This window comes from Spea bombifrons, chromosome 8, assembly GCF_027358695.1.
Source record: "Spea bombifrons isolate aSpeBom1 chromosome 8, aSpeBom1.2.pri, whole genome shotgun sequence".
NCBI lineage: Eukaryota > Metazoa > Chordata > Amphibia > Anura > Pelobatidae > Spea > Spea bombifrons.
Window position 1 is genome coordinate 20069817 of NC_071094.1, and position 13557 is coordinate 20083373.

The 13557-nt window shown below is 40.6% G+C and overlaps 1 protein-coding gene across 1 annotated transcript in view; it reads right to left on the reverse strand.

The window, feature by feature from the left end:
• Positions 1-2622: 2622 nt before the first annotated feature.
• Positions 2623-13557, reverse strand: part of SLC25A53 (solute carrier family 25 member 53) — a 29378-nt gene continuing 18443 nt past the window's right edge. The window contains exon 2 of the mRNA XM_053473695.1: positions 2623-3659. Coding sequence (XP_053329670.1) covers positions 2707-3552 — 846 coding nt within the window. The 5' untranslated portion in view covers positions 3553-3659 and the 3' untranslated portion in view covers positions 2623-2706. The remainder of the gene's footprint in view (positions 3660-13557) is intronic.

Genomic DNA, 13557 nt, shown 5'->3' on the forward strand with positions numbered 1-13557 from the left:
GTTTTAAGGTTTTTCTAAAAAAAAAAACTACAAAACAACATTCAACACAAATTGCAAATTTAACCCATTAAAATGATCTAAAACAAATAAATCTAAAGTGAGTGTAAGCCTAAACATTTGAAACAAGAAACAGGCAGCCATCTTGAACAAGCATTAGGAATTAAACTAACTGCACCATGGTAAACCATTTTACATATACTAACATAAATGTATATAATATACATTTCAAAATGCAGAAATTAAACCAAGGTGCTCAAATGTACAAAACCAATGAGAAAAATAACAGTTTTAGAACAACTCCCATTTATTAAAGTACCAAAACAATAACTATTAAAACAGAAATAAAGGTATTTTAAACAAAACATTTCAAAGTAAGTCATCTAAACAAGTAAACAATGAGCTGAAATACATTTTTAATAGCACATGGTAGAAAAAAAGCACTTGGGTCAAAAGCTAGAAAAAAAATACCCATTAAACTAAGCAAAATAATTGCCACTTTATAAAAATGGAACCACATAAATTGTTTAATCATTAAAAATTTTCAATAAAATATATAAATCAGAGCAGACTTACCCAGTTTGAAATGTATATTATATCAATAGAGGTCCACACTGCTTGCCAGCAAGTTCAGAATGAGCTCAAGGAGGCGGAGTCAACCTGTCAGGGTCATGATCATGTGACTGATGACCAGTTTCAGTATATATATATACAAATTTCACTCCATCTGTTTCACTATATGATATAAACAAATTTCATTCCATCTGTTTTACTATATGATATATGCGTTTTTCAGTATATATATATACAAATTTCACTCCATCTGTTTCACTATATGATATAAACAAATTTCATTCCATCTGTTTTACTATATGATATATGCGTTTTTCAGTATATATATATACAAATTTCACTCCATCTGTTTCATTATATGATATAAGCGTTTTTCAGTATATATATATACAAATTTCACTCCATCTGTTTCACTATATGATATAAGCGTTTTTCAGTATATATATACAAATTTCACTCCATCTGTTTCACTATATGATATAAGCGTTTTTCAGTATATATATATACAAATTTCACTCCATCTGTTTCACTATATGGTATATGGAAAATTTCAGTATATGATATATGCGTTTCACTATATGATATATACATTTCAGTATATGATATATGGAAAATTTCAGTATATGATATATGCCTTTCAGTATATTATATATGCGTTTCAGTATATGATATATGGAAAATTTCAGTATATGATATATGCGTTTCAGTATATGATATATGCGTTTCAGTATATGATATATGCGTTTCAGTATATGATATATGCGTTTCAGTATATGTTGTATGCGTTTCAGTATATGACATATGCGTTTCAGTATATGTTGTATGCGTTTCAGTATATGACATATGCGTTTCAGTATATGATATATGCGTTTCAGTATATGATATATGCGTTTCACTATATGAAATACAAGGGAAAAAAACCTGAAATAATGTCCCTAACGGCACCTCATAGCAAACTGCTAAAGTCTTGGTGCCAGATATCACAGCACGCCTTTAGAGGTGTAGTGGAGTCCATGCTTCGATGAGTCAGGGCTATTTTGGTGATAAAAGGGGGACCTACACAATATCAGGCAGGTGGGCGTAATGTTATGGCTGATCCGTGTATATGTATAGTGTAAGGAAGTGTGTGCATGTATATAAGAGTGTGGTGATAGCATGTATGGTGTTTAAGCTACAATATGAAATTAGCATAAGTGTGTTTGTCATCACATAATGTTAGAGTGTGCGTATTAGTGTATGGTGGTAGCATGTGCGTACATGAGCAGATGGTGTTCAAGTGTGTAAATGCATGGTAGTATATGGCAAGGATTGACAAACTCAGGGCACCAGTTCAATAAAAACATGATTGGGGAAGAAAAAAAGCTGTCTCCTAACCTTTTTGACCTTCTAGGGCTCCTAGATCCAAACTTTGTCAATCCTGGCTGTATGAAATCACTAGTTTGTGTATTAATATCTGTTAACATTGAGTTTCAGGATGTTTGTTTGTTTGTTTTCATGTTACAAAATTATCTACCTCCATTCTGTCTCTCATAGTTGAAGTGTACCTATGGTGAAAATTACAGGCTTCTCTCATCTTTATAAGTGGAAAAACTTGCACAATTGGTGGCTGACTAAATACTTTTTTGCCCCACTGTATATAGCTCTTGGGCTACACTGTAGCTGGCTATTTTGCAGCTTCATCAAGCTCTTGCATAATATGAGCTCTGTGATATATTGCACTTCCAGGTGGCATGATGTTAGCACATGTGCTGTTGTGCACTGTTGCGGCAAGAGGAACAGATTTCACCTATTATCAGTTATTTGAGAAAGCTTGGCAGAAGGTTTTTAATTGAAAGAGAGGCCATTATAATAGACATAGTTGGAATAAAAGCTCTATTTGTAATATTTTTGTTTTGTGGTTCTTTTGCTAGTTCAGCTGGGTTTAGATGAGGTTGTGAGTTATTATGTAGATTAAATGTGTGTGTCACATTTTGTCAATGAATGAGCCCAAAATGCAATTGTTGACTATTTCTATTTACAATACTATGTCCAATATTTAATAATGACTGCAGATTTAATTTGTGTGACTATGCTATATTTATTTGTAGCATATGATTAAAATAAAACAAAAGCCACTCTTCATTTTATTACACAATGTCATTTGCTAAGAGCATCGTGAATCGCAGTTGTCACACCCCAGGTGATACAAGAGCGCACAACAATGAGGGAAGCTCCACGGTAAAGCAGTGTGATTCTACTCCTGCGTTGTGCAAATACAGCATGTGCTACCTCTCTTAAATTTGGCAGCCCTTTCCCCACTGTTGCCTGCATGTTGGACACTAGCACACTGAGTGGATAGAGCACCAATGAGATGAGGGCTCCATTTAGAGCACCAGATCCCAAAGAAGGAGCCCATTGCGGAATCCCTTTAGAGCTTAGTATATCTTTTAGTGGATCCTTTAACAAAAAGTATAAAGAATTACCAAGACCATTGCGGATAAGAATAAGACTGAACCCTCTATAGAGGCCACAATACAGACGGTCTCTTCCCTTGTAGTTTAGGAATTCCTGTAAGATGGAGCTAGCACACGGAAAACGTTTGTTGTTACGGCCATCTTGCAGTATGTTCTGGACCCTTTCAAATGGTACAAGAAGGGTGGCCTCCAAAACCCCAGTGAGGAATCCAGATAGTGCACGATGCCCAGCACTTGGAATCCCCCCACCACAGAGCAGATGTTGGAAAGTTCCCTGAGTACCAAAGAGCACTGTGCCTTGTACAGTCTTTGCGATGAGAGGTGGAGTCAAGCCACGGTAGAGATAAGCAATCCCTTCTTTGCCTAGTTGGTGTGTAGCAGCTCTGATGTTTAGCGTGTGGAGTTGCTGCCGAAAGATTGTCTTGTAGATGGGAAATGTGAGAACTGTGGACAGAAAGGTGGAGGCAGCTCCCACAAAATAACTACCACCATTTATAACAAACCAGCGAGGAGTGTTTCCATCCCCCATGACTTAAAGTCTTGGCTGTTTAGCTCACGTTGTAAAGTAAGTTATTGTTAACCTTTGTAAGTCAGGAATCACAATAAAATGTTGTCTTCGGGGTACTGCTTTACTGCCTACAAAAGTAAACATAAAAGGAGAAACAATATTACTATTAGTAGTATTTATTGCTATGCTTATTTCCTGTAACTTATTCAATAACTATTAGTGTCAGAATCACAACTTCTGTTACATTGTTGGACATTTGTCTCAATTAAACTAATACAACTTGTTTTATATGATCTGACCTTCATAAATCAGTACAATTCAGAACCCCCCCCCATGTTGCACTAATATGTTGTATAAATCAGCCCCCCCCCCCAGACATTTACCCTGGTCAAGCCATCCCTGGAACTGATTTCAGCCAGTAATAGACAGTGGAGGTTGGGACCCTATTGTATTGTTAATACCTTTACTGACCCTGTTGTCTCTGGGAGGCAGATTAAGGGGGCAGTTGTGCCATTGTATCCCAATATCTTGACTTATGTGAATGTGTGCTTTGGCTATATCCAGCCACGTGTGTGAAAAATAAAGAAGTCTTCATTTTGTTTATACTCTACACTGAGTCTCGGCTAGTGACTGGGAAACCGGGGAAAGAGTGTGTTGTCCCAGGCTAAGGGAGCAGAAGTCAGCGGAGGTAGTCCGTCAGACTATCCAGCTCCGTGACACAGACCTTTAACTTCTGATGCCAAAATTTGGTATGGGGGGTTTTAGGAGTTAAAGATCCATACGAGCGACTCGATTGGTTGCCCTTCATTGGTTGATGCCAGAGGACCTCGCTGCTGGCGACCAATAGAATCACTGATACGGACCTTTAATTCCTGAAGCCGAAACATGGCCTGGGAAGGCTCCAATTGTTAAAGGTCCGTGCAAGCAACTCTATTGGTCGCTGGCAGCTGCCCTTCATTATTTGATGCCAGAGGAGCTCAGTGCCAGAGACCAATAGAGTCACTCATATGGACCTCTAACTCCTGACGCTGAAACTTGGTCTGGGAAGGCTCCAAGAGTTAAAAGTTATACGAGCAACTTTGTATACACTGTACAGCCAATGCACTGTATTTGCAGCATACTCACATCTGTTTGGTAGGCCTCATTTTACACATTTGTATTATTTGTAGGGCTGCAACTAACGATTATTTTAATAATCGATTAGTTGGCCGATTATATTTTCGATTAATCGATTAATCAGATAAAAAATGTACATTTTTTTAAATTTAAAATAATGTAATAAAAAACTTACAATTTACACTTTCATCTCTTTATCGCAATGGCATTTCTCTATTCACCTTCTTATTTTACTGACATAATAAAAGCTACAAGAACCCAAACACAGTGTTTCTCAAACTAGGTTTTAATACAAAGTTATTAGTACATATTAATTCATAAGTTAACTATTTTTCATATTTAATAAAAACTATGAGAAAAAAGCCTTGTTTATATTTTCTTTTATTTACCAAACTGCCCCCAGTTATGCACATCTGACCCCCAGCTTGCCACTCTGCCCCCAGATATGCCTTATACCTCATATATGCCAGAGATTCCACTGTGCTCGTCCCATACACCACTCTGCCTCCTCCCTCCTCCCATACACCACTCTGCCTCCTCCCCCTCCCATACACCACTCTGCCTCTCTCCCCCTCCCATACACCACTCTGCCTCCTGTCAGCAACGGAGGTTCACAAGACACCAGGGAGTCGGGTAGAGAGGCAGAGTGGTGTATGGGAGGGTGGCTCCCATAAACCCCTCTGCCTCCTCCCCCCTCCCATACACCACTCTGCCTCTCTCCCGACTCCCTGGTGTCTTGTGGACCTCCGTTGCTGACAGGCACTTTTACTGGAGCTTCATAGAAGCCCCAGCGGAAGTGAAGGGGCGTAACGGAGGCTGTCTGTGCGCATGACAGAAAAGGATGATCCTCTGCAGGAGACCTCGATTCTCTGTCAGCCGGTGGGGGTCTGCACGTTACTCCCCTTCACTTCCGCTGGGGCTACTACATCATGTGATGCTGGCGCTGCATCGTAGGAGCCCCAGCGGAAGTGGAGGGGAGAGGTGGAAGTTGTCTGTGTGCATCGCACGGACACCCACCGGCTGACAGTGAGGGGAATCCAGGTCCCCTGCAGTGTTGCGGGGGATCTGGATTCTAGTATTATAATCTGATCTCTGTTTGAGGTCGGATTATATAAAGAGAGGAGTTTTTCAGAGCATTAGGTCTGAAAAAAACCTCTTTTTATAATCGATAAAAATCGATTTGACTAATCGATAATGAAAATCATTGTCAACGATTTTCATTATCGATTATTATCGATTTTATCGATTAGTTGTTGCAGCCCTAATTATTTGAGCCTGGGACTAGTTAAGCGCACCAACATTTTTCTTTTATCAACGTTGTTTGTTGTAACAAAATCCAGACAAGAGTCCTTTCTAGTTTTTCTTTTCATAATCGATTAGTTGGCCGATTATTTTTTCGATTAACCGGATAAAAAAATGAATTTTTCATTTATTTAAAATAATTTAATTAAAAAAAACAGGATGTTAAAAACAAACAGCAGAATAAAAAAAACTTTGATAAAATGCATTTTTTGTTTTTATTTCCCAACCTGCCCCTCCCCCCAGTTATGCACATTTGGGCCCAGGCTTGCCACACTGCCTCCCAGATATGCCACTCCGCCCTCCCCACATATGCCTTATACTCCCTGATACGCCACTCTGTCCTCCCCTTATATGCCACTGTGCCCCCTGATATGCCACATTGCCTCCCAGACATATGCCTTATATACCCTATATACCTTATACTCCCAGATATGCCACTCCGCCCTCCAAACATATGCCATATATCCCCTATATGCCTTATACCTCCTGATATGCCACTGTGCCCCCTGATATACCTTATACCCCAGTATGCATTATACCGCCAGATATGTCACTCTGTCCTCCCCAGATATGTCTTATACCCCCAGATATCCCATAGTGCTCTCATAGATTCACAGACCCATTCACATCACACTGACACAATGACAATACTTTTAAAAATAAATACATGGTTAATCTTCACTGCCCCCAGGATTTAGATTCCCCTTAGTTTACCCCTCTTTACCTCTAATTGTGCCTTAAGTTAACCTTATTAAATTAATTACATTAACCCTCAGTCTTCAGCATTAAATTAACCCTAAAGACCCCAATAACCACAACTGCCCCTAAATTAACCCTAAATACCCCATCAACCACAACTGCCCCTACATTAACCCTAAACACCCCATCAACCACAACTGCCCCAAAATTAACCCTAAAGACCCCATCAACCACAACTGCCCCTTAGTTAACCCTAAACAACCCATTAACCATAACTGTCCCTAAATTAACCCTAAACACCCCATTAACCATAACTGCCCCTAAATTAACCCTAAACACCCCATTAACCATAACTGCCCCTAAATTAACCCCCACCTCCCTAACTTTCATCAGCCCAAATATTAATTTTATACTCACAGTTAGATGAGTGCCATGTGGAAACTATAGGAAATGGGTGGGGCCAATTGTCAGTGTGACTGCAGGGAGGGACTGGGAGAAAGAAGGGGCGAGGCCAGTCATCAGAGTGTCGGTGACTGCAGGGAGGGACTGTAAGTAGTAACTGCTGCTGTCACACTGAATGAAGGATTATAAAACGAGGGGTATTTTTTAGAGCATTTGCTCTGAAAAAACCCTAATTTTATAATCAATAAAAATCGATTCAACTAATCGATAATGAAATTCGTTGGCAACGATTTTCATTATCGATTATTATTGAATTTATTGATTAGTTGTTGCAGCCCTAGTATCATTTAACAGGTTCAAAAACCTGAATCTCATTGCAGAACTACTAGTCCCTCTGTCCCAATGTATGTGCAGGTAATTTAAATCTCCAATAATTAAGGTGTCACCCAGTTGTGCAGCATTCCCAATTTGCTCTAACAACTGTTCTTCCTCATCAATATTAACATTAGGTGGTTTATAACATATCTCAACCAGTATTTGATTTTTCTTTTTTTGTCCCAAGCTGATATCTACCCATAAAGCTTCCACATTTCCCTTGTCACATTCTACTTGCTTAATATTTGACTTTAGCTCATTGTTGACATACAAACATACCCCACTACCTTTCCTGTTTTTTTCTACCCTACCTAAATAATGTGTAACCATTTAACTGCCCAGTGTATGCTATTGCCTCTAGTTCCCCATTTTGTTACCATATTTGCTCAAATATAAGAAAAAAAGGCTGCAGGGGACCTGGATCCTCCTCTCTAGCAGCCGGTGGACGTCTGCGCGATATGTACAGACAACCTCCGCTGCTGCCGGCACTTCCTCTGGGGCTTCTATGACATGACCTTCCTGCACTCCATTAAAGAAGCCCCAGTGGGAGTGCCAGGCAGAAGCGGAGGTTGTCCTCCTGTGCGATCCGTGCAGACCACTTCCGCTGCTGCCGTGACTTCCACTGGGGCTTCTATGATGGAGCACATGACCTTTGGTTCTCAGTCATAGAAGCCCCGCCGGGTAGCAGCAGAGGTTGTTTACGCGCAACACGCAGACGTCCACCGACTGTCCCCACTAGACACCAGGGAGTCTGAAGCATGAGGGACAAGTCTCGGCATGAACTGGTAAATCTGGGGGGCAGAGGGGCATATCAGGGGGCAGAGTGGCATATAGGGGGGTATAAGGCATATCTTGGGGGCAGATTGGCATATCAGGGGGCAGAGTGGCATATAGGGGGTATAAGGCAAATAGGTGGGTATAAGGCATATCTGGGGCAGATGTGCATATCTGGGGCAGATGTGCATAACTGGGGGCAGATGTGCATAACTAGGGGGCAGGTTGGCAAATAAAAAGAAATAAAAATGCATTTTTCTCAATCATTGTTTTTATCAGATATGATAAAATAGTTTACATGTGAATTAATGTTTACTAGTAAAACTTTTTTTTCCTATAGAGTAGTCTTATATTCAGGCTTTTTCTTTTATCCTAAATTAGTATTCAAATGTTGGTGGGTCGTCTTATAATCAGGGTTGTCTTATAAACAAGCAAATACGGTATTTAGGCTCCTGCATTAGTATGCATACATTCAATATTATCACGAGTCTCCTGTATTTTATGTGAATTTGTATTACTATTACATACCTCCTCTGTTCTGATCTTACCCCTACCTCCATCTCTGCCCCCCCTTGTTCTGATCTAAAGCCCACCTCCTTCTGTGTCTCTCCCCCCTTTTACTAGTTTAAAATTGCCTCCAACCTTCTAGTCATCCTGTCCCCAGCACAGCAGACCCACTTCCGCTTAGGTACAATCCATCATGGCTATAAAGATTGTACCCAAGCACAAGATCAGCCCAGTGCTCTGGCTTTGGCCACGCATTAACCCCCCTAATCTCCTGCTGATTTCTGATACTACCTTGGAGGTCCTTTTCTTCTGTGCATCCTAATGCCCTGAAATCAATCTTTAGGACCTTCCATTTTCCACTGACTTTGTCATTGTTACCGATATGACAGCCCCTCCCAATAATCCATCCACTCTGTCAGCAACCTGTTCATTAATAGAACATTGAAGAAAAGCAGAAAACTCAGCCAAAAGATCCTGCATTCGTTTCCAAGTGGGAATCCATACTGAATAAGTGTAGCATGGATTTGATGCTTCTTATCATCAAGCATACTCGCAGTAAATTAACCCACATACAGAGTGACCTAATACACTCATCGGAAGCTATAACCTTAAAACATAAATATTCAGTCCAGTTGGACAAATTGAAAAATGAACTTAAAACCAGGAGTGATAAGAAAGGTGAGTGAGTATGCAAGATTAAGGGAATGAATGAGTATCTGGGAATGAATGAGTGAATGTATGTGTGATAGCATAGATGTGGGGCGGGATAGCATGCCATAGGGAGGCTGTAATCACACACTCTGTCATGCCCAGGCAACCGGTAAATGCTAGAACCTGGGCATGATAGGAGTGTGATTGCCGTATATATGTATATGTATATATATATATATATATATATATATATATATATATATATTATATTTTGGTGTGTTATTTAATTTTAATAAAAGTGTTTTGTTGTTGTTTTCGGTTTTGGCCAAGTGAATACTGAATTTCGGTTTGTAAAATTGAGATTGTTGCAAAATTAGTTGTAGTCATCATACAAGCTTCTGGCCACTTTGATGTACCTCCAATCAAAATCAATGAGAAGTATTTGCAACATTCAGCAGAGCCTGCACTGGAGCAAGGAGATCAGGGGCGGGCTGGGCCAGGGGGCAATTGCCCCCCAGGCCGCCCTTCACCTAAGTTAAACGGCCGTGCGGCCGCCCACTCAAGTGGCCAATTCGGCCGTGCCAGGGCCATCTGTAATGCGTGGCAAAAGCCCGCAGCACCCGACTTGGGCCGGCTACTCCGTGGGCCGGCACACTGAGATGCCATTGCAGCCGATGCGGCTGGGAGTTTTAAAGCGGTCGTAAGACACGCCGGACACTTTAAAATCATTAAGCGGCCGGTGTGCCTGCACCATGCCACTCAGTGCCTTAGTGAGGCTCTTCATCCCGCCCCTTTGAAGACACTCAAGGGGTCGGGCTCACACGGAACAGCTGCTCGGGACAGGGAGCACGTTGGAGGAGAGAGGTCTGCAGGGAAGAAACACAGCAAAAAAGTTGGGGTGGTAGGTGGAAGGGGACCCATATTCAAAGGGGGCTACCTTGGGACAACAATTAAATACAAAAAGGGGATGGCTGTGGGGTATAAGTACACAACAGGGTGGTTGGGACATCACATAAATCAACACACAAAGAGGGGTGGGTGGGTGTCTGGGGGCAATACACAAGGATACATTAACCAGTACAAAAGGGGGCATCAATACACAAGGGAGGGGGGCTGGCTAGGGACATCACATAAATCAATACACAAGGGCGTTGGGGCAAAAATACACAAAGGGGGCTGGCTGGGGGCACAAATGCACATGGGGCAATACACAAGGGTGTGGGGTGCAGAGCCTACCCTGGTGTGTGTTAGGCTGTCGGTGTGGCAGAGCCTGTCCAGGTGTGTGTGTGTGTGTGGTGTGTCGGTGTGGCAGAGCATGTCCTGGTGTGTGTTTGGGTGTCAGTGAGGCAGAGCCTGTCTTGGTATGTGTATTTGGTCATCTGTTTCCTGGCACTTTAATTTCTGTAGGAATAAACTGAACAAATTTAATTTTTAGTTAACCAGAGATAAAACGCCTCCTGAATTTGTAGTCACTTCAAAGGACAAAACTTTCAAGGCCCAGAAATCAGTGAGAGGAAAAGTAAAAGTTTTGTGTTGTTTACTCTATTTCAATCTGCATATTTTATTGAAAAGGATTAGTTGGATGCCTTTTTTTAGTGTACTGATTACTCCCAATCCCATCACATTACATCAATATGCGTTAGTAAAACTTTTTTCAATTCTATATAGGCTTATGGTTGTTATCAATATTTGTATTTCGGTAATTGTTTTTTGTGGTTGGAGAGATGGAGCTGGGGCTTTAGGCGAGAAATTAGAGGGGGTTTATAGATTCAGCAGGTGGGTTGAGGCTGCTGTGATAGTCCAGAAAACTTTTTTCCTTTATTACCATCTAAATGGGTCTTAAATGCGTTTCGGCCTAAACTCGCCTGAAAAACATAGTAGAGTCTATTCGTGTCTAAGGAAAGAAAGGATTGATGTAGCGTTCTTTCAAGAGACGCACTGGAGGGTTATTGACAAATTAAGATGGGGGGGGAGACACTTCCCTCATACTTTTCATGCTTCAATGCAAGATAAAAAAAAAGAGGGGTAGCGATCTCTTTTTCAAATAATATTAGTATTGAAACAACATATATAGAAGAAGACGTAAATGCTTGCTACTTGATATGGGTTGGCACATTAAATAACGTAAAATATACCCTAGTCAATATTTACTTTCCTAACAAAGAGCCCCTCATATATCTTAATTCTATACTGGATAAAGTTGAACAAATAAAAATAGGGATTATTATTATTGCAGGTGATTTTAATTGCGTATTAGATGTAACAATGGATAAAGAAATTGGTAAATATAAACACATAAATAAAAATTTAAAAAAGAGAACCAATTCTTTCCGCAATATTATAAATAAAGCTAATCTTTATGATTTATGGAGAGTTAAGCACCCCTCTCTAAGAGATTATACACATTATTCAATGTACATAAGACATTCTCCAGAATCGATATGATCCTTGGAGATATTAGAGCAGTAAACCAAGTCGAACGGATACTACTGAGGGAGAACATTTGGTCCGATCATAGCCTTATCTTTTTTGATCTTAAGGATATCTGGGGTCCAACTCCTTGTACGACATGGCGGCTGGATGACTCGCTTTTGTTCTCAGCAACAAACAGAGATCTTATTTCTAAAATGACAAAAAATTTCTTTCAAGAAAATAAAGCAGGTCAAACATCCCAAGGGATACGATGGTGCACTTATAAGGCAGTCGCCAGAGGTTTTTTTATTAAAATTTAAAAAAATATGAAAGCAAGTCGGGAGAACTCGCTAAACGAGCTATACGTGTCTTATTACAATTTGATGAAAGATTTTAAATTGGATCCTACACAAATTTGTATAAAAGATATTGTAAATCTTAGAGACAAAATAAATCAGAAAGAATTGGAAAAGACTAGATATTGTATGGAAAAATTAAAATTAAAATTTTACCATAAAAGTAATAGACCGGATAAACTAATGTCAAATCAACTTAAAAAAAAGGGCTAAAGAAAGAATTACGAAGATTGTAACACAAGGGAATACACGTATGTCTCCTGAAGATGTCGCAGAGGGGTTTAGACTTTATTACAATTCGTTATATAATATACCATCCGAAACTAATGAGGCAGATATAGAGACATATCTAAAATTGATAGATTTTCCAGCCCTAAATCAGGAACAGAGAGAAGCATTATATAGCCCGCTGCAAAAAAAAGAACTAAGTTTATTAATTGATAAATTACAAAGAGCTAAAACACCTGGGCCAGATGGATTTACAAATTTATTTTATAAGACCTTTAAAAAAGATATTGTAGATCGATTATTAGATATGTTTGATGAAATTACGATTACAGGTACTTGTCCAAAAGAATTCTTACAGGCCAATATTCTACCAATATTAAAAAAAGACAAAAATTCTGAAGACATAAAAAATTATCGCCCAATCTCATTAATAAATGTGGATGCAAAGTTATTTTCGGCATTACTTGCGGACAGATTAAAACCAATTTTGCAAACTCTGATCCATCCCGATCAGGTGGGCTTTGTGCCAGGCAGAGATTCGGCAAATAATATTAGATGTCTGGTGGATATATTGGACTATGTAGAAAAGAAGAGATGCCCCCTTCTGACCCTGTCATTGGATGCAGAAAAAGCATTTGATAGGGTCGGTTGGGGGTACCTCAAAGCAATCTTAAGACATTTCGGTCTCTCTAATTCAGGCATGTCCAAAGTCCGGCCCGCGGACTGATACGGCCCCCAGGTAAGCCACGGGACTTGGCGTCATCAGCCGGCGCAGGGAGAAGGAAAGCGCGAGATTTGGGCTTTCCTTCTCCCTGCGCCGGCACACACAGCCACAGGGGCATCGGATGAAGAAATTGTGTAGGGGAGGGTTAGATTTCAACCCTCGTCTACAGTAACTTTAAACAGGGTTGAAATCTAACCCTCCCCCAGTAGCGTACCTAGCGGGGAGCGGGGGGCGGTCCGCACCGGGTGCCGCTCATCAGAGGGGTGCCAACTTGCCGGCACCCGGCTCCCCTCCAGAGACGGACAGTAATGTCCGCCGCTGGAGGAGCAGGCTCGCAAGGGAGCGGTATCGGAGGTCTTTAACAGACCACCGGCTCCCTTGAGTGATTTTAAGCCGGTTCAAGGATTTCCCTTGAACCTGGCTTAAAATCACTCAAGGGAGCCGGAGGTCTGTTAAAGACCTCCGATACCGCTCCCTTGC